The sequence below is a fragment of the Macaca nemestrina genome, chromosome 9 (genome assembly GCF_043159975.1).
Source record: "Macaca nemestrina isolate mMacNem1 chromosome 9, mMacNem.hap1, whole genome shotgun sequence".
In the NCBI taxonomy this organism is placed as follows: Eukaryota; Metazoa; Chordata; class Mammalia; order Primates; family Cercopithecidae; genus Macaca; species Macaca nemestrina.
Window position 1 is genome coordinate 106,618,971 of NC_092133.1, and position 22,752 is coordinate 106,641,722.

General features: G+C 40.2%; 1 protein-coding gene across 1 annotated transcript in view; it reads left to right on the forward strand.

Annotated features, from left to right (window-relative positions):
- The window catches only part of LOC139356369 (X-linked retinitis pigmentosa GTPase regulator-like), a 72,532-nt gene that overhangs the window by 44,468 nt on the left and 5,312 nt on the right, over positions 1-22,752 (forward strand). The window contains 4 exon segments of the mRNA XM_071070190.1: positions 2,305-2,485; positions 3,101-3,252; positions 14,237-14,422; positions 15,855-15,912. Of these exon segments, the coding sequence (XP_070926291.1) occupies positions 2,305-2,485; positions 3,101-3,252; positions 14,237-14,422; positions 15,855-15,912 (577 nt within the window).

Genomic DNA, 22,752 nt, shown 5'->3' on the forward strand with positions numbered 1-22,752 from the left:
AGAGATAAAGGCCTGCCCTGAAATCCTTTGCTTTTCCTGGCTTTAAGGACTAGTGTGATGAATGAATGAGGGATTTGAGGATTAGGAAAATAAATTGGAGAAATGTAAATTGAGGGAAGAAGACTATAAAAAAATATTTAATTTCTATTTGTAGTGTCTTTGACATGTTTTCAAGTTTAAAACTCTTAACATTGAAGTCACTGAAGTGCAGGAGAATCATGCTAAATTGTTAAAATTTAGAACTAGTCCTCATTCGTTCTATTTGTAATACTGAAAGGCATGGTGAATAACAGCATTCCTTTGAATATGGGAGAGCTGTTCGAACACAGTTGTAGAAGCTCAATGAATATTGACTGATTTTTGACTGACTATACTTCCAAGTAGACACCTTTCTTGTTTCTTTCCTTCCTCTTCCCTTAGACTCCAGGCTCTCCGTCTTCTGGGCTGCTTTATTGTGCTAGGGAAAGAAAGGCATGTGCCTTTAGAAATCAGTTCTGGCAACCGGGCCTTCCTCTCTTAGGGCTCTTAAAAGAATCATGACTTTTTAAAGAGCAAGACCAAGAACAACCAGAAACGGAAAGCAATTGCTTTTAAGCTGACATATATTTTATACTTTCTATAGTCCTTTTAAGTGTAGGCCCTACCAGGCCTACTTTAGTAAATGATAAAAGATTTATTATACTATTTCTGTGTATTAACTTGTTAATTTTTAACTTGTCATGTTTTAATAATCTCTTAGGCACAATAGGAACCTCTTCCTAGGCCTAATCATCACAGTTTATACAATTTGAATTAGTGAGTTTTTACTATCCAGAGACCCAAATTCATTAGATATTTGCATCCATTAGCTTGTTTGTAGAATTTAGATCAGCAATTTGGTTTTGCCTTATTTGGTCCAACAGGAAATTACTTTTATATTGTTAATACATTATTCAAATGTCAGTGTTTGATTTCATAGTTTTTATACAAATCTTACATTTTACACTTAATAGTCTTTCCTCTTAGTGTTCTTTCATTTATAGAAATTATTATAATTAAAGAATATAATCAGTACAAGGAAGAAGGTCAAAAATTTGAAAGCGCATATGAAGGTTTTGTTTAGAAAAGAAAAATATATTCGTTATTATTTAGTTTATAGATAAAAAACATTTCATGTGCAGTTTCTTCAGTTCTAGGAGTGGACTAGTCATTTTTTTCAAATTTTACATTTTTATTTATTTTGTGAATTTTGTGGACTCAAAAGACAAATGAAAATTTGAAAATTAGGCCTGGCGTGGTGGCTCATGCCTGTAATCCCAGCACTTTGGGTGGCCAAGATGGGCAGATCACTTGAGGTCAGGAGTTCGAGACCAGCCTGGTCATCATGGTAAAACCTCATCTCTCTACTAAAAATACAAAAATTAGCTGGATGTGGTGGCGCGCACCCATAGTCCCAGCTACTCAGGAGGCTGAGGTGAGATAATTGCTGGAACCCAGGAGGCAGAGGCTGCAGTAAGCTGAGATCATGCCACTGAGCTCTAACCTAGGTGACAGAATGAAACTCCGTCGCAAGAAAAAAAATTTGAAAATGAGAGATGATCGGGAAAGTGGGAAAAATATACTAAGCTGTACTATGTACAAGAAAAGCGTACTTTTTTTTCTTTGAGATGGAGTTTCGCTCTTGTTGCCCAGGCTGGAGTCCAGTGGCACAGTCTTGGCTCACTGCAACCTCCGCCTGCCGAGTTCAAGCAGTTCTCCTGCCTCAGCCTCCCGAGTAGCTGGGATTACAGGCATGTGCCACCACTCCCAGCTAATTTTTGTACTTTTAGTAGAGACAGGTTTTCACCATGTTGGCCAGGCTAGTCTTGAACTCCTGACTTCAGGTGATCCACCCGCTTTGGCCTCTTAAAGTGCTGAGATTACAGGTGTGAGCCACTGTGCCAGGCCAAGAAGTGTACATTTTTTAATAGCATCTTGCAAAATTAATCTCGAAGTTTTATGTAAGGATTGATTTGGATTGAGAAAAGAGGCAGAGAATAAATATTGATGGTATTGTGATTAATGGCAAAATTAAGGCAGGTAGTACGAGTTGAAAATTAAACACAGATACATGTTACTAAATCAAAATTAGATATATCACAGACTAGAGAGTGGCACAAATGATCCTTAAAGAAACAAAACTTCAGCAAACTATCTGGTAAAATTTGCTATTTTTATTCTCCTCGACTTATAAAAATGTAAAATCTTGGCAGTACTTAAAGTAGATAAGGTGTCCTTGTAAACTAATAGTAGTATGACTATGATAATTACTTCAAAAAATTACAGAAACAACAAACAATTGGGGAACTGATGCAGCATACAGCTCTTACTGAAAATGATGATAGTGATGAATATGAAGAAATGTCAGAAATGAAAGAAGGGAAAGCATGTGAGCAACATGTGTCACGAGGGATTTTCATGACGCAACCAGCTACACCTATCGAAGCATTTTCAGATGAGGAACTAGGTAATGACTCAGGCCAGGTGGGACCTCAGGCTGACACTGATGGAGAGGGTTTACAAAAAGAGGTATTTAGACATGAAAATAATAATGGTGTTGATCAACTTGATGCCAAGGAAATAGAAAAGGAAAGTGATGGAGGACACAGTCAGAAGGAATCAGAAGCAGAAGAAATAGTCAGTGAGAAGGAAACTAAACTGGCAGAAATAGCAGGTATGAAGGATTTAAGAAAAAGGGAAAAGAGTGCAAAAAATATGAGTTCTTTCTTTGGCAACTTACCAGATAGAGGTATGAATACCGAGAGTGAAGAAAATAAAGATTTTGTTAAGAAAAGGGAAAGTTGCAAGCAAGATGTGATCTTTGACAGTGAAAGAGAATCAGTAGAAAAGCCAGACGTTACATGGAAGGTGCAAGTGAGAGTCAGCAGGGTATAGCTGATGGGATTCCAGCAGCCGGAGGCAATAGAATTTAGTAGTGGAGAGAAAGAGGATGATGAAGTGGAAACTGACCAAAACATATGGTATGGCAGGAAATTGATTGAACAAGGAAATGAAAAAGAGACTAAACCCATAATATCCAAATCCATGGCAAAGTATGATTTTAAATGTGATTGCTTGTCAGAGATCCCAGAGGAGAAGGAAGGAGCAGAGGATTCAAAAGGAAATGGAATAGAGGAGCAAGAGGTAGAAGCAAATGAGGAAAATGTGAAGGTGCATGGAGGAAGACAGGAGGAAACAGAGATCCTATCAGATGACCTTACAGACAAAGCAGAGGTGAGTGAAGGCAAGGCAAAGTCAGCGGGAGAAGCAGAGGATGGGCCTGAAGGTAGAGGGGATGGAACCTGTGAGGAGGGTAGTTCAGGAGCAGAACACTGGCAAGGTGAGGAGAGGGAGGAGAAGGGGGAGAAAGACAAGGGTGGAGGAGAAATGGCGAGGCCGGGAGAGGGAGAGAAGGACCTAGCAGAGGAGGAGAAATGGGAGAGGAGGGATGGGAAAGAGCAGGAGCAAAAGGAGAGGGAGCAAGGCCATCAGAAGGAAAGAAACCAAGAGATGGAGGAGGGAGAAGGGGAGGAGGAGCATGGAGAAGGAGAAGAAGAGGAGGAAGACAGAGAAGAGGAAGAAGAGAAAGAGGAGGAGAAGGAGGGAGAAGGGAAAGAGGAAGGAGAAGGGGAAGCAGTGGAGGGAGAAGGTGAAAAGGAGGAAGGAGAGGTGGAAGAAGGAGAGAGGGAAAAGGAGGAAAGAGCAGGGAAGGAGGAGAAAGGAGAGGAGGAAGGAGACCAAGGAGAAGGGGAAGAGGAGGAAACAGAGGGGGAAGGGGAGCAAAAAGAGGAGGGAGGGGAAGTAGAGGAGGGGAAAGGAGAGGGGGAAAAGGAGGAAGGGAAGGGGGAAGAGGAAGAAGGAGAAGGGGAGAGGGAAGAGGAAGAAGGAGAAGAGGAGGGGGAAGATGAGGAAGGAGAAGGGAAAGGGGAGGAGGAAGAAGGAGAAGAGGAGGGGAAAGAGGAGGAAGGAGAAGGGAAAGGGGAGGAGGAAGAAAGAGAAGAGGAGGAAGGAGAAGGGAAAGGGGAGGAGGAAGGGGAGGAAGGAGAAGGGGAGGGGGAAGAAGAGGAAGAAGAAGGGGAGGGAGAAGAGGAGGAAGGGGAAGAGGAGGAGGAAAGGGAGGAAGGGGAAGAGGAGGAGGAAGGGGAGGAAGGAGAAGGGGAGGAAGAGGAAGGGGAGGGGGAAGAGGAGGAAGGGGAAGGGGAGGAGGAAGGAGAAGGGGAAGAGGAAGGAGAAGGGGAGGGGGAAGAGAGGAAGGGGAAGGGGAGGAGGAAGGAGAAGGGGAAGAGGAAGGAGAAGGGGAGGGAGAAGAGGAGGAAGGGGAAGAGGAGGAGGAAGGGGAGGAAGGGGAAGAGGAGGAGGAAGGGGAGGAAGGAGGACGGGGAGGAAGAGGAAGGGGAGGGGGAAGAGGAGGAAGGGGAAGGGGAGGAGGAAGGAGAAGGGGAAGAGGAAGGAGAAGGGGAGGGGGAAGAGGAGGAAAGAGAAGGGGAGGGGGAAGAGGAGGAAAGAGAAGGGGAGGGGGAAGAGGAGGAAGGAGAAGGGGAGGGTGAAGAGGAGGAAGGAGAAGGGGAAGGGGAGGAGGAAGGAGAAGGGGAAGAGGAAGGAGAAGGGGAGGGTGAAGAGGAGGAAGGAGGGGGAAGAGGAGGAAGGGGAAGAAGAAGGAGAGGGAGAGGAAGAAGGGGAGGGAGAAGAGGAGGAAGGGGAGGTGGAAGGGGAGGAGGAAGGGGAGGTAGAAGGGGAGGAGGAAGGGGAGGAGGAAGAGGAGGTGGAAGGAGAGGAAGAGGAAGGAGAGGAGGAAGGGGAAGAAAGGGAAAAGGAGGGGGAAGGAGAAGAAAACAGGAGGAACAGAGAAGAGGAGGAGGAAGAAGAAGGGAAGTACCAGGAGACAGGCGAAGAAGAGAATGAAAGGCAGGAAAGGCAGAATGGAGAAGAGTACAAAAAAGTGAGCAAAATGAAAGGGTCTGTGAAATATGGCAAACATAAAACATATCAAAAAAAGTCAATTACTAACACACAGGGAAATGGGAAAGAGCAGAGGTCCAAAATGCCAGTGCAGTCAAAATAACTTGTAGAAAATGGGCCACCAGGTTCCAAAAAGTTCTGGAATAATGTATTACCACATTATTTGGCATTGAAGTAACAAACCTTAAATGTGACCCGATTATGGCCAGCCAAACAATTTAAATGCCTTGCATATAACAGGCACTCATTACATGTTGTTAAATTGATTTTATGTCAGTTATTTTATGTGTAGTAAAAAAAAGCAACTGATGCAGCTGTGTTAAGGAGCCAAAGACAACAGGAGGCACTGGTAAATTTTGGCCTCTCTCAGACTAAAATTTTGGTGTATTTCACCCCCAAATTATAAAACCATAGCTAGAAAATATTAAAAGGTCATATCAGATTATTAACATTATATATTCATTAAAGGCAGCTTTAGGAAATAAGAATATACTACAAGAGTGTTTTGATTGTATCAATCATTCCATTTTTAAATGGCACAGATGCTTAAGGGCTATAAAAACTTCTAATTTCTTATAAATGTGTTAGCACTTTTTTTAAGTTAGTGATTACAGTTTACCTGCTGTATAGAATAATTTTCTAATAATGAATGGTATTCTGAAACTCCATTGAGGCATTCACATTTTAAAGAAAGTATTGTCTTTTACCTTTTATATGTTCTTTTTGCAAAAATCTAGAAAGTGACAGCTGTGTTCAGAGCTTAGATCCCAAAAACGTGATCTCTTTTAGTTAGTATCTGGCCAGATGGCAGTATACCTAATGAAATGGTGATTAATTTAAATGTATAATCTGGAAATATGTAAAACTTGAAGTATTTTTTGTCCAGGCAAAGCTACTCATTGGGCTTCGGTTTCCTCATCTCTAAAATGGAGTGGATGAGATGATGTGATAACTGCAGTCCCTTCTAACTCTTAAATTCTTTTCATTCTCACAGATTTACTCTATCATTGTTATTCGTGTAGGAAACGTTTTAGGGAAGAAAAATTACACTTTAAAATTAATTTAGTTTTCTATACAGTTGTTTTCTTTACTCTTGAAAAGTTATGACAGCTTTAATGTCTCTTGTCTTCTGTAATTTTTTATTTCTAAACTCCTGTCATTTCCAAGCTTTAACTGTACTTTATCAAAGCCTTCATTTCCGGTATGTGTTATATGCCCTCAATGTATTCATTGGCTATTCTGTAATTTCAGTTTGTCTGTTGCTTGTCAGAATGTTTCAAGTAAAATAAAAAATTAAATGTATATAGTCAGAAATTCTTTGTGAAAAGATAAACCGTCTAGTATTAGATACTGAATTTTAGAGAGGCTAGATTTCCACTAGAGTAATTACAATTGTCCCTTAAAATTGTCCATGTACACAATGCAGCTAATTTATCTGATTATTTGTGGCTCCTTTTTCTTTTTTTTTATTATACTTTAAGTTCTAAGGTACATGTGCACAACATGCAGGTTTGTTACATATGTATACATGTGCCATGTTGGTGTGCCGCACCCATTAACTCGTCATTTACATTAGGTATGTCTCCTAATGCTATCCCTCCCCCCTCTGCCCACCCCACGACAGGCCCCGGTGTGTGATGTTCCCCTTCCTGTGTCCAAGTGATCTCATTCTTCAATTCCCACCTATGAGTGAGAACATGCGGTGTTTGGTTTTCTGTTCTTGTGATAGTTTGCTGAGAATGATCGTTTCCAGCTGCATCCATGTCCCTACAAAGGACATGAACTCATCCTTTTTTATGGCTGCATAGTGTTCCATGGTGTATATGTGTGTGGCTCCTTTTTCAACTGATTTCCTTTCATAGTCCCTTTTATATCCTGGACATGAGATATTTCTTATACTTAGTTTTATTAAGGAGGATTTTGATGACAAACTTCCTGTGAATTTTATGTAGTTGAATTCTTTGCACATTTGATTCTCTGGGTGAGAAAGAACATGAGGAAAAGTCTAGAATCATATTAAGTAAAGTATTTCCTAGGAGCAATTACAAATTTTACCTTAGCTGCAAGGATCTCTGGCAGCTTCCCCTAACTAACCAAATGTACTGATTTGGCATTGCAGTGCTTTACTAAATTCAACCGCATTCATTAAGGGTTAGTAGAAAAGAATTAATACTATGATAAAAATATATATGCCGAACATGATTATTTAAAAAGTAGACTTAAAATGATTAAATAAGATGGATGACACAGAGTTCATAAAGAAAAAAACCTCCAGGGAAATGAGAAACTCTTAAACTCAAGTTATTAATGTAATAGCTATGGGCATTCATCTTCTATTGAAGAGATAATCAGCCAGTAATACTGAAACAACGTTCTAAAATACGCCCATCTCAGTATTAAACCTGGTCTGTATGTCCATGTTTAAATAGCATTTCTTCACATTTCCCTGACCAAAAACGTTTTGTGCTCTTTAGAAGTGGTAGTTCGTGCAAGCATTGTTTTCTTGCGGAGAGCACTGGCCTCCCTAGTCACTTTGAGACCAAAGCCCTTCTTCTGGTTTTGCACTTTTGAGCTGTCTGAACCTGGGCTAGTCTCTTAGCTTAGCAGTCCTCAATTTCTTCATCTGGAAAATTATAGAATGAGAATGAGTGACCTAAGGGATTCTGTAGGAACGGCAGTTGTTCATTACCAGCTAGAGCTCTGTCACACCCAGATTTTCTGCAGTTCCTTTTTCCTCAATAAAAAATCTTGAGTGTCGTCACCAAAGTGACCCCACATTCAAACTAACTAGTAGTTATACTGAAGTAAGCAGTTATCCTAAACTACTAAGCACACACTAACTTTCTATGCCCACTGTTGGGCAAACATTTATTTAATCACATGTGGCAGGTCTAGTACCCTTAAAAACTTTATGGAGAGGAGTGTATTGTGGGTTAGGGGTGCGTTGGGGTACAAAAGACCCAGGTCTAGCCAGGCTTTCATTGACAGAAGTGATTTACATGTTTGTAAATTTTATATATCTCAGGAGAAAAAAAAAAAAAAAGGAAGCTTAAGAATGAGACCACTTTGTCCCTCATGAATTAACACTTGGTTACATAGATTAAAATAACTGGTTCCTTCTTTCTTGTTCCCATCTGCTGGTTGTTCAGGCTTTTATAGTAGTTTATCACTGATCATTATTGAGGGAAGTGTGAGTAGTATGTATAGAATCCATTGAGTTACGTTTCCTAATGAGGACTCTGGCTAAAAAAGACTTTAAGGTAAGCTGCAAAGGATCACCTACCACACAAACTTCTGCTGCTGCTGCTGAATAGCAGCACTCCAGGTGAGTGCAACTGACATGTCTTCTGCTATGTCACTATAGAGAAACTTGCTAGACACTTACATAGCAAAAATAACATGTGACCATGGAAGAAGAAAAAGCCAAGCTTGTCTTGTTTCTGACCTGGAGAACTGAGTAGAAAGAGTGTTATTCAGCAAGATTGAGAATAAGGGAGCAGAAGCAGGTTTGGGAGGCAGTTTTTTACTGTTGAATTTAGATTGTCTGTAGGAGATGTTCAGGAGGCAGATACATGTATGGACCTGGAGCTCACGGAGACTGCTGAGTATCGACAGCTCGTAGATGTAGTTAAAATTGGATTTGACTGAAAGGAAGTGTTCCTAGTGTGAATGGAGGAGAATTGAAGACAGAATTCAGAGAAATATCAGTAGGTAAGGGAGAGGTTGAAAAAGTGAAGTCTGAGGAGGTGTGGGAGCACACTTACTAGGAAAGAGAGATGCCACCCAAGCCAAAGAAGGGGTTTCAGAGAGGAAGGAGTGCTAGTAGCTGCAGAGAGAGCCTCTCAGAGGCAGCCTAGTAGAGGCCCAGGGGCAGAACCCACATTGCCAGGAAAGAATGAGCTCCAGGAAATCTGCTCTGCAGAGAAACAGAATCAGAGCTGTGAAAATTAAATATCAGATAGAGATATTTAATTTTTAAGATATTTAATTTTTTAAAGCATATTTCTCAATTTAGGAAGGGAGATGTGTTTTCCAGAGACTTTGGTACTCTGGGGAAAAGATGATAAATTTTGTTCATAATTAATATATACTTAAGAATAGAGTGTTATTGATGTGAGCTTATGAACCAAAAGAAAAATCTGCAATGCTTTAAACGTTAGTGAGACAGAGAAAAAAAAGATCTGTGAGAACAGCCATTATTATCCTCAAATGGGGAGGTTTGGAAACATGGCCTCCAAAGTCCAGTAGAACTGAGTTAAAATCCTAGCCCTCCACTGATTAGCTGTGTGGACCCCTAGAAAAGTTGTGGTAGTGGTGGTGGTGGTTGTTATTTGACCTTTCTGAGTCTTATTTCCCTCGTTTGATAAAGGAAGGGACTTTTGATGATTAAATTACCTAACACGAGAAACATAGGCACTCAGCAAATGGTAACCTGTATCACTCTAATTATACTCTGTGGTCACACAAAGGTAGGTGCAAAGCTACACTCATGAATCTCCAGGTCACTAACTGATTTGCATGAGTTTAGTCCTGTGAACCTGACTTTTGTTTAAATGTAACATAATAGCAAAATATAAATTGGCTTAGAAATAGATCTGTGGGAATAAAGTAGATTGCAATAATGATAATGCTTAAGTATAAGGTGGAGTGAAACTATTACACACCATACATTAGTCAATAAATGCCCCTAAATATTTAAAGTGTATTGAAATGCTGATCACACTCATGTGGTTAGCCTAAAATGTAGGTTTGTTTTCTGTCACTGAACATTTCCCTCTGTGTCCTCACCTTGTTATCAAAATAAAAATAATTAGCACATAAGGTATAGTTGTGGATCATGCGTTTGTTTATGGACAGCAAGAAAATCTTCTACAGAAAAAGAGGAGAAATAGTAAAGCATAAATCTGAAAATGAGAATAAAAATGCCTACCAGCAAGATATTCTATACTCTGAACATTTATTTGTGTAGGCCTGCCTATCAGAGTCAAACTGGAATGTATTCAGTGGTAAGAATACAGGATTAGGAATGACACAAGGGAGTGGTGCCTAGAAAGAAGGAAGAGTTTAAGAGATTATAAAGTAGTAGTATCGGCCAAGAATTTGTGGGTCACAACTGGCAGCCCATGGGTGCAATCTGGCCTGGAGACTTACTTTGTTTGGTGCAGTAATTTTTTTTTTTTTTTTAATCATATTGGTTGCCAACATTGAAATGTCAGGAGATTTTACATTTAAAAAATGTTTCTCAGCCAGGCATGGTGGCTCACACCTGTAATCCCAGAACTTTGGGAGGCTGAGGCCAGAGGATTGCTTGAGACCAGGAGTTCAAGACCAGCCTGGGCAAGATGATAAAAACTTGTCTCTACAAAAAATTAAAAGATTAGTTAGGCATGGTGGCGTGCGCCCTGTAGTCCCAGCTACTCAGGAGGCTGAGGTGGGAAGATCGCTTGAGCCCTGAAGATCAAGGCTGTAGTGAGCTGTGATTGTGCCACTGCACTCCAGCTTGAGTGACAGAGTGAGGCCCCATCTCAATAATAATGTTTCTTGGACTTTTGGAAAGCCTGGGTCTGGGAGCATCGAACTCTGTGGCAACACTGACCTGAAGCTGAGCTGAGGCTGGCCCCCCTCTCCCCAGTTCCCGTGGCTGCTTCCCTCACTGGCCTTGATGCTGGGCTCCTGGCTCACAATAAAAGGATGTATAGAGGACACAAAAACAAATAAGTGGATATTTTAAATGAACTATTTTCCAGTGATAAGATCTGGGACATTATGGGGAAAAAGAAGTCCAAACTTTTTGTTTTTCGACAGTCGCACACTGAGAATTCTATCTTACTTTTTATGGAGGGGCCTTTACAAAATTATTTATACTTACATACAAATATTTAGTATTTGCTCATGTGTTACTTTTCTCTGTAATCTTTTTAATCTTTACACAAACCCTCTGAGGTAGGTATTGCTAATGTTATTTTTCCATTTTACAGGTAGACTATAAAATACATTCACTGGGTGCCATGCTCAGGCCATGAGTGATTAGATTAAGGCTTAGAAAGCAGTGCTTAGGGCTTTGTATTTAATGCCCTTCCCACCCCATACTACTGCTTCCATGATTTTCAGTGTAGTTAAAACATGAACTTAAATGTTAACTTTTCCTGTCCTAAAAAAAAAAAAAAAGCTTGAAATTTTGGTTTTTCTACCTGATATAACTTAAATACAAAGTTTTATGCTATATTAACCTATCTGGGAAACATTTTCTACCCTATATGACATTGAAGCATACCAGAAATTCTGAATTATAACACAAAATTTTATACTTTATAGTTCTGGTTTGTTTTATTACTTAAAAAAAATTATAATACCCACAGACAAAAGTACCTGTCTCATACATGTATTGCTCAATGTATTTTTCACAAAGTCAACACACCCATCACAAACTGATCAGCATCCAAATCAAGTGAAAAAACAGTACCAGCTCCCCCAGAAGCTCCACTGTAACCCCCTTCAGTCATTTCCCACTCCCAGCCCCACCCCCCAGCCCCCATCCCAGCGATCTCTCCTTCTTAAAGCATGCAAAGTAATTGTGTTCTTAAGTAAAGGGAAACCTCAGTAGGAACCTTTGCTCTCTTGATCTGTTCCTTAAGAAATATGAAAAGTGTCACCTTGGACCAGACCAGAGTCTGCACCTGACTGTGCCATGCCTGTCCAATGAAACAAAGGGTCCTTTTGTGAGAGGTCAGGCCCATTCACTTCTTTACCGTGATCCTAACACAAGACACAGATGCATACTGACCATTTCAGACTACCTGTTTATGTCTTATATGGTTCTAGTGCCAAGAATGTACTTAAACTTTACCCTTTCTTTTTATAAAATGACAGTATTCTGCCAGTCACTCCCAAATTGTTTCAGTTTAAAGGTAAGTGCTTTCTGTGATTTCAAGTAGTCGTCCAGATGTGTTTAGAATAATTTTAAATGTGCTTAGTGTGAGTGCTATGTGATTTCTAGTAAAAATGTCATTTTCTAATAGCTTTCTCAAATTTAGAAAATGATATAGTTCCAAAAGTTCTTCATTTTATAGATTTCGTAAAGTTAATGAGTAAAATTGTAGTTTGTTATGAGTGTTTTACTTATTTCTAAAATAAGGTAAAACTCCCAAGTGTCTTTTTATAATAGCATGATATTATCCTGTGGTTAATTGAATACCTCAGTTAACAAGCCTGATTGGAGTTTACCCAGATGCTAGGTTAGCCAAGCTTTCCAAGTAATTGAGGATTATGCTGGGAACACAGCTCACTGATCCCTCCCTCTGTGAAAAGAGGGGCATAATCTGAAATCCTTTGTCTCAGGAGCACTGTTCTTTTTAGTTAACCTTTCGTTTACGTATATTTATGAAGACAACTATCAGTCATAAGTCTTAAATCTAGTAATCTTCCCATTCCCTTTCAAAGTGAAGTTGCTTCTGATAATTTTAGCTACCCATAATGTATACCTGGCTAGGCATGATACACAATACAAGTCACTCAAAGGGGAAAATCAGGCCAGGCATGGTGGCTCACGCCTGTAATCCTAGCACTTTGGGAGGCCGAGGCAGGAGGATCACCTGAAGTCAGGAGTTTGAGACCAGCCTGGCCAACATGACGAAACCCCGTCTTTACTAAAAATACAAAAATTAGCTGGGTGTGGTTGTGGGTGCCTGTAATCCCAGCTACTCGGGAGGCTGAGGCAGGAGAATCACTTGGACCCGGGAGGTGGAGGTTGCAGTGAGCCAAGATTGTGCCACTGCACTCCAGCCTGGGTGACAGAGCGAGACCCTGTCTCAAACAAAAACAAAAAACGGGCGGTTGGAATCATGCAGACAAAAACAAAGCTTAAAAGTAAATAGTAACTACCTCGTGTTAACCCTACGCAGTCTAATCAATCATCATTTGAAATAGCTGTCTGCCCTGGTACCATGTTCCTTTCTCCCACATTCCTCTCTTGCATACATTGCCCCATGACCTTGGATTAACCTAAATCTAGTTCTTCCTGAGTAACTTCTGAAACTCTTTTTAAAATCTCAAAGCTTCACTTACTTAGGACTTCCTGTCCTCAGTGGGAATGCTATTAGGCCACGCCTTTGCAAATTGGCCTGAGGATGACACTAATGTTTATTACTAAGGTGTACTATGTAAACATCCTATTCCTAGCCTGGATTTTCGCATTTTATATTTTTACCAGAAGAAAGGTGAGATAAATTTTAGAGGCATTGTTTTCCAACCATGATTCTGTCAAGTATCAATCAGGCTTTATCCTTAGCCAAACAGCCACTAGAAAGCTGACCACCGAAAGCTAATTACAGCGTTGAAGGGGATATGGTCTGAAGCAAATATTGCCGAGGTGAACTTTGTACAAATGTTATTTGAAGGAGTAAATGGCACTGATTACTGCTTCACATATTTTGGAAACAGTTATAATAGACTATAAATAAAGTTATAATTTAAGTGTGTAAATGAAAAGTATGGGGGGGAAATCTAATGAGAAACCTAATATCTTAATGACAATAAGAGTATTTCACCCAAAATTTGAAAGTTAAAAAAAAAATTTCAGTGTTGAATAAAGGTTAAAACTAATATTTTCTGCCTATATTTAATAAGCATTCCATGATTTACTATCAGTCTATCAAATCCATAGACAGCTTCTTTTATCATTTGGATTAGCTGGCCAGTAGCCAGATAGAACAATTTCTGCCTCTGTCTGGTTTTCCTTCTGTTTTTAATAACCATGAGCAAACCATTTAAACTATCTATGTTCCTTTGTCTTTTATCCTGGAATGTAAATAATTATACTTACCTTCCTCATGACTATCAGTGAATTGTTCTTCTGAAGTGATTCTAAATCCCTATATTTTGGAAAATGAACGTAATATATAGATATGAATTATGTTATAATGCTACAGTAGACAGAAAGCTTTTTAAACTTTTCTCAAGGTTAAAAGCACTCTGAGACAACCAAGAAAGACTATTTAATTTTTTTTCCATTGCAACCTTGGCATGGGTGCTAATAAGAATTTTGGAAATCCTAGTCATTGAAATAGAGTGGCATGCGTAAAATCCTTGTTAATATAGTAACTTGATATTCAGGATAGATTATGCAGTGTTCTTTGGCTTCAATATTTGAATTAATATTTTTATGGTTTTTTTAGATGACACAAATTATGACAGCAATATCAAATCCCTAGTTCTTTAAAAAGAAAGTCTTACTCTTCTCTGATGGTTAATTTTGTCACAGGATGATGAATTTTCTAAAACTGAGGAACTACAACTGGAAGATGTGGATGAGGAAATTAATGCTGAAAATCTGGAAAGCAAGAAGAAAATTGTGGGAGATGATGAAAGTGTTCCTACAGGTTCCCACAGTAAAACAGAAGGAGCAGAAAGAACCAGTGATGATAGCTCAGCTGAAACCATTGAAAAGGTATGATGCTAGGTGCTTAAATCCTGACATCCTGGGAGAAAACATACGGGTTCTCTAGTTTCTGCAGAGGACAGATCCCAGTTGCCTTTGGGATCAGAAATACTTCCATGAATATCTTCATTCATGTGCCATAGGAGAAAGGCTTTGTCTTATTTGTGAATTAAGCAAACTTTGTCTCTAGCACACTTTCTAGAATGCTGTGTGGTAGCATTCTGCCTCCTGCATAAGTGGAAGTAGAGTGGTATGGGCCAGGATAGTACAGTATTGGGAAATTAACCAAGAAGTTCAACACTCAGTCCTTGAAATGTTGAAAGTGCAAAGTTAGGAGCCCTGGCACTGGTGGCAGAAATTGGTGTGTATGTGTATGCACACTTGTGTATGTTTTCATGTGTGAATGAATGAAAGTTGGTGATAGCAGTATTTGAAGTTGTGATCAGTTCTTCAAAGGTGCAGCCTAGACAAAAGTATGTATAGAAGGAATAGGAGAAGATATCACTAAGGAAGCAAAAATCACCCTGAAAGTGGAGCTAGAGATGCCCAAAACATAATCTCTTCCATTGTGAGTTTTGACCAAGAGTGACCTTGCTAGGAGATAGTTGGTAGGTTTGAAATCATTTATTTGCTAACATTACTCTGGATTAACTTCAGAAGTATGGAATTCCGCAACCAAAACTGAATGACATTGTACTCATTCATTTTTGTTTTCATTTTTTTAGCCTCTCATGCAGAACACTGAGTTAGTCATACCTTCTAGTTGATGAAACACTGTCATCATTGGTCTGTGCAAGGCTCTTCTCATGTAAATGTATTCTCTTTTAGCTCCATTCCCCTTCCCCTTTTTCCCTAACATAGACAACCACTGAAACATTTTTGTCGTTTTATTTGAATGTGTATTCGTGAAACATGTGTGCATACATGTTTAATTTACAAATTGGCATTGTGCTAAAGGTCATTCTTCTCCTTGGTTCCTTCTTTATCCGAGACTCCTTTCTCTCACTAAGAAAAAAAAAATATTCTAGCAGTTACTGTTTTCTTTCAGAAGAAGAAAATGATTCTGTTTATAGGAAACATTTATGAGTTCAGTTTAGGGTGGTCCCTAAGATTATTTAACACAGCAATCATTAAATACCAATTTGACACTGTAAAATGTTGAGACGAGTCATATGCCAATTAGCATTCATGAATCTTCTTTGAGGAGAATTCTTGAGTCATACAGTGCTTTTAATCACACAATTTTAAGCCAGGAGGACATTTGGAATCAGTCAGCATCTAAGACCCCTCGCTTTACAAGAGCTCAGCAAAGTGAAGTAATTGTCACATGTTTATGTCGTTAGCTAGAGGCGGACTCTGGAACCTGCTTAAAGATTCAGAATAAGTTTTCTAGAACAGCACAGAAATGGTTTTTGTTATATTGCTTTGTTACTGTTTATAGAAAGAAAAAGCCAACCTGGAGGAATGGGCCATTTGTGAATACAATGAAAACCCAAAAGGTATGAGCATGTTTGATAACATACATACATACATGCATAAATATATATGTGTGTGTATGCCATAATTGAGTAATTATAAGCTTACATGTAAGTTTACATATATGTTATAATTTTTACTGTCATATGATCCTCATAACAAGCTATGAAATATGTGATACAGACTTATCTGTTCTTATATATAACCACCACAGCTTCTTCACATACAAATATTTGCATTATTCATGGCTACTTATGTGTCATTGTTAAGGATTTTTTTTTTTTTTTTTTTTTTTTGAGACAGAGTTTCACTCTTGTTGTCCAGGATAGAGTGCAATGGCGCGATCTCGGCTCATTGCAATCACCACCTCCCAGGTTGAAGTGATTCTCCTGTCTCAGCCTCCCGAGTAGCTGGGATTATAGTCGCGTGCTACTACGCCTGGCTAATTGTTGTATTTTTAGTAGAGATGGGGTTTCGCCATATTGGCTAGGCGAATCTCGAACTCCTGACCTCAGGTGATCCTCCCACCTCGGCCTCCCAAAGTGCTGGGATTACAGCATGAGCCACCGTACCCAGCTGGTGTTAAGGAATTTAAGCAGCCTTTTTACTACCTTTTCTCTCTTTATTGAATCAGTATTATTAAATCAAGATTTTGCCCCAAATTCCAATTTGTATCTCTAGTGCACACTGCCAGATTCCATTGCCCAACCAAGTTGGGACTACTGGGCTGGCCTAAAGCTACAATGGCCACCCAGTTATTTACCCCTGAGGGCCCAGACCTGAGTCTCTTACCGTAAACACTGAAGAGAAGTCCTTTCCCAAGCCTACCTATTAGTGTCAGAGAACAGGTGCTGTAGAATAGAAGCAACTGTGATTGCCCTTGCGATCTATATAATCTAGACCCAAATCATCTGTGTTTCTGTAGTACGACTCCCACATTGTTTCCACACCATCACGCCGCAGTATGCATTTTACTGTGTTCTCATAAAAAAATAACTATCTGGGCGGAGCAAGATGGCCGAATAGGAACAGCTTCAGTCTCCAACTCCCAGCGCGAGCGACACAGAAGACCCGTGATTTCTGCATTTTCAACTGAGGTAGTGCCGGACGATCGGTGCTGGTCAGCTGCTGCAGCCCGACCAGCGAGAGCTGAAGCAGGGCGAGGCATTGCCTCACCTGGGAAGCGCAAGGGGGAAGGGAATCCCTTTTCCTAGCCAGGGGAACTGAGACACACAACACCTGGAAAATCGGGTAACTCCCACCCCAATACTGCGCTTTAAGCAAACAGGCACACCAGGAGATCATATCCCACACCTGGCCGGGAGGGTCCCACACGCACGGAGCCTCCCTCATTGCTAGCACAGCAGTCTGTGATCTACCGGCAAGGCAGCAGCGAGGCTGGGGGAGGGGCGCCCGCCATTGCTGAGGCTTAAGTAGGTAAACAAAGCTTCTGGGAAGCTCGAACTGGGTGGAGCTCACAGCAGCTCAAGGAAACCTGCCTGTCTCTATAGACTCCACCTCTGGAGACAGGGCACAGTAAACAATAACAAACGCAGCAGAAACCTCTGCAGACGCAAACGACTCTGTCTGACAGCTTTGAAGAGAGCAGTGGATCTCCCAACACCGAGGTTGAGATCTGAGAAGGGACAGACTCCCTGCTCAAGTGGGTCCCTGACCCCTGAGTAGCCTAACTGGGAGACATTCCCCACTAGGGGCAGTCTGACACCCCACACCTCACAGGGTGGAGTACACCCCTGAGAGGAAGCTTCCAAAGCAAGAATCAGACAGGTACACTCGCTGTTCAGAAGTATTCTATCTTCTGCAGCCTCTGCTGCTGATACCCAGGCAAACAGGGTCTGGAGTGGACCTCAAGCAATCTCCAACAGACCTACAGCTGAGGGTCCTGACTGTAAGAAGGAAAACTATCAAACAGGAAGGACACCTACACCAAAACCCCATCAGTACATCACCATCATCAAAGACCAGAGGCAGATAAAACCACAAAGATGGGGAAAAAGCAGGGCAGAAAAGCTGGAAATTCAAAAAATAAGAGCGCATCTCCCCCGGCAAAGGAGCGCAGCTCATCGCCAGCAACGGATCAAAGCTGGACGGAGAATGACTTTGACGAGATGAGAGAAGAAGGCTTCAGTCCATCAAATTTCTCAGAGCTAAAGGAGGAATTACGTACCCAGCGCAAAGAAACTAAAAATCTTGAAAAAAAAGTGGAAGAATTGATGGCTAGAGTAATTAATGCAGAGAAGGTCCTAAACGAAATGAAAGAGATGAAAACCATGACACGAGAAATACGTGACAAATGCACAAGCTTCAGTAACCGACTCGATCAACTGGAAGAAAGAGTATCAGCGATTGAGGATCAAATGAATGAAATGAAGCGAGAAGAGAAACCAAAAGAAAAAAGAAGAAAAAGAAATGAACAAAGCCTGCAAGAAGTATGGGGTTATGTAAAAAGACCAAATCTACGTCTGATTGGGGTGCCTGAAAGTGAGGGGGAAAATGGAACCAAGTTGGAAAACACTCTTCAAGATATCATCCAGGAGAACTTCCCCAACCTAGTAGGGCAGGCCAACATTCAAATCCAGGAAATACAGAGAACGCCACAAAGATAATCCTCGAGAAGAGCAACTCCAAGACACATAATTGCCAGATTCACCAAAGTTGAAATGAAGGAAAAAATCTTAAGGGCAGCCAGAGAGAAAGGTCGGGATACCCACAAAGGGAAGCCCATCAGACTTACAGCAGATCTCTCAGCAGAAACTCTACAAGCCAGAAGAGAGTGGGGGCCAATATTCAACATTCTTAAAGAAAAGAATTTTCAACCCAGAATTTCATGTCCAGCCAAACTAAGTTTCATAAGTGAAGGAGAAATAAAATCCTTTACAGATAAGCAAATGCTTAGAGATTTTGTCACCACTAGGTCTGCCTTACAAGAGACCCTGAAGGAAGCACTAAACATGGAAAGGAACAACTGGTGCCAGCCATTGCAAAAACATGCCAAAATGTAAAGACCATTTAGGCTAGGAAGAAACTGCATCAACTAACGAGCAAAATAACCAGTTAATATGATAATGGCAGGATCAAGTTCACACATAACAATCTTAACCTTAAATATAAATGGACTAAATGCTCCAATTAAAAGACACAGACTGGCAAACTGGATAAAGAGTTAAGACCCATCAGTCTGCTGTATTCAGGAGACCCATCTCACACACAGAGACATACATAGGCTCAAAATAAAGGGATGGAGGAAGGTTTACCAAGCAAATGGAGAACAAAAAAAAGCGGGGGTTGCAATACTAGTCTCTGATAAAACAGACTTTAAACCATCAAAGATCAAAAGAGACAAAGAAGGCCATTACATAATGGTAAAGGGATCAATTCAACAGGAAGAGCTAACTCTCCTAAATATATATGCACCCAATACAGGAGCACCCAGATTCATAAAGCAAGTCCTTAGAGACTTACAAAGAGACTTAGACTCCCATACAATAATAATGGGAGACTTCAACACTCCACTGTCAACATTAGACAGATCAACAAGACAGAAAGTTAACAAGGATATCCAGGAATTGAACTCATCTCTGCAGCAAGCAGACCGAATAGACATCTATAGAACTCTCCACCCCAAATCAACAGAATATACATTCTTCTCAGCACCACATCGTACTTACTCCAAAATTGACCACATAATTGGAAGTAAAGCACTCCTCAGCAAATGTACAAGAACAGAAATTATAACAAACTGTCTCTCAGACCACATTGCAATCAAACTAGAACTCAGGACTAAGAATCTCAATCAAAACCGCTCAAGTACATGGAAACTGAACAACCTGCTCCTGAATGACTACTGGGTACATCACGAAATGAAGGCAGAAATAAAGATGTTCTTTGAAACCAATGAGAACAAAGATACAACATACCAGAATCTCTGGGACACATTTAAAGCAGTGTGTAGAGGGAAATTTATAGCACTAAATGCCCACAAGAGAAAGCAGGAAAGATCTAAAATTGACACTCTAACATCGCAATTAAAAGAACTAGAGAAGCAAGAGCAAACACATTTGAAAGCTAGCAGAAGGCAAGAAATAACTAAGATGAGAGCAGAACTAAAGAGATAGAGACACAAAAAACCCTCCAAAAAATCAATGAATCCAGGAGTTGGTTTTTTGAAAAGATCAACAAAATTGACAGACCACTAGCAAGACTAATAAAGAAGAAAAGAGAGAAGAATCAAATTGACGCAATTAAAAATGATAAAGGGGATATCACCACCGACCCCACAGAAATACAAACTACCATCAGAGAATACTATAAACACCTCTATGCAAATAAACTGGAAATCTAGAAGAAATGGATAATTTCCTGGACACTTACACTCTTCCAAGACTAAACCAGGAAGAAGTTGAATCCCTGAATAGACCAATAGCAGGCTCTGAAATTGAGGCAATAATTAATAGCCTACCAACCAAAAAAAGTCCAGGACCAGATGGATTCACAGCTGAATTCTACCAGAGGTACAAGGAGGAGTTGGTACCATTCCTTCTGAAACTATTCCAATCAATAGAAAAAGAGGGAATCCTCCCTAACTCATTTTATGAGGCCAACATCATCCTGATACCAAAGCCTGGCAGAGACACAACAAAAAAAGAGAATTTTAGACCAATATCCCTGATGAACATCGATGCAAAAATCCTCAATAAAATACTGGCAAACCGGATTCAGCAACACATCAAAAAGCTTATCCACCATGATCAAGTGGGCTTCATCCCTGGGATGCAAGGCTGGTTCAACATTCGCAAATCAATAAACATAATCCAGCATATAAACAGAACCAAAGACAAGAACCACATGATTATCTCAATAGATGCAGAAAAGGCTTTTGACAAAATTCAACAGCCCTTCATGCTAAAAACGCTCAATAAATTCGGTATTGATGGAACGTATCTCAAAATAATAAAAGCTATTTACGACAAACCCACAGCCAATATCATACTGAATGGACAAAAACTGGAAAAATTCCCTTTGAAAACTGGCACAAGACAGGGATGCCCTCTCTCACCACTCCCATTCAACATAGTGTTGGAAGTTCTGGCTAGGGCAATTAGGCAAGAGAAAGAAATCAAGGGTATTCAGTTAGGTAAAGAAGAAATCAAATTGTCCATGTTTGCAGATGACATGATTGTATATTTAGAAAACCCCATTGTCTCAGCCCAAAATCTCCTTAAGCTGATAAGCAACTTCAGCAAAGTCTCAGGATACAAAATTAATGTGCAAAAATCACAAGCATTCTTATACACCAGTAACAGACAAACAGAGAGCCAAATCAGGAATGAACTTCCATTTACAATTGCTTCAAAGAGAATCAAATACCTAGGAATCCAACTTACAAGGGATGTAAAGGACCTCTTCAAGGAGAACTACAAACCACTGCTCAGTGAAATCAAAGAGGACACAAACAAATGGAAGAACATACCATGCTCATGGATAGGAAGAATTAATATCATGAAAATGGCCATACTGCCCAAGGTAATTTATAGATTCAATGCCATCCCCATCAAGCTACCAATGAGTTTCTTCACAGAATTGGAAAAAACTGCTTTAAAGTTCATATGGAACCAAAAAAGAGCCCGCATCTCCAAGACAATCCTAAGTCAAAAGAACAAAGCTGGAGGCATCACGCTACCTGACCTCAAACTATACTACAAGACTACAGTAACTAAAACAGCATGGTACTGATACCAAAACAGAGATATAGACCAATGGAACAGAACAGAGTCCTCAGAAATAATACCACACATCTACAGCCATCTGATCTTTGACAAACCTGAGAGAAACAAGAAATGGGGAAAGGATTCCCTATTTAATAAATGGTGCTGGGAAAATTGGCTAGCCAGAAGTAGAAAGCTGAAACTGGATCCTTTCCTTACTCCTTATACGAAAATTAATTCAAGATGGATTAGAGACCTAAATGTTAGACCTAATACCATAAAAATCCTAGAGGAAAACCTAGGTAGTGCCATTCAGGACATAGGCATGGGCAAAGACTTCATGTCTCAAACACCAAAAGCAACGGCAGCAAAAGCCAAAATTGACAAATGGGATCTCATTAAACTAAAGAGCTTCTGCACAGCAAAAGAAACTACCATCAGAGTGAACAGGCAACCTACAGAATGGGAGAAAATTTTTGCAATCTACTCATCTGACAAAGGGCTAATATCCAGAACCTACAAAGAACTCAAACAAATTTACAAGAAAAAAACAAACAACCCCATCCAAAAGTGGGCAAAGGATATGAACAGACATTTCTCAAAAGAAGACATTCATACAGCCAACAGACACATGAAAAAATGCTCATCATCACTGGCCATCAGAGAAATGCAAATCAAAACCACAATGAGATACCATCTCACACCAGTTAGAATGGCGATCATTAAAAAGTCAGGAAACATCAGGTGCTGGAGAGGATGTGGAGAAATAGGAACACTTTTACACTGTTGGTGGGATTGTAAACTAGTTCAACCATTATGGAAAACAGTATGGCAATTCCTCAAGGATCTAGAACTAGATGTACCATATGACCCAGCCATCCCATTACTGGGTATATACCCAAAGGATTATAAATTATGCTGCTATAAAGACACATGCACACGTATGTTTATTGCAGCACTATTCACAATAGCAAAGACTTGGAATCAACCCAAATGTCCATCAGTGACAGACTGGATTAAGAAAATGTGGCACATATACACCATGGAATACTATGCAGCCATCAAAAAGGATGAGTTTGTGTCCTTTGTAGGAACATGGATGCAGCTGGAAACCATCATTCTTAGCAAACTATCACA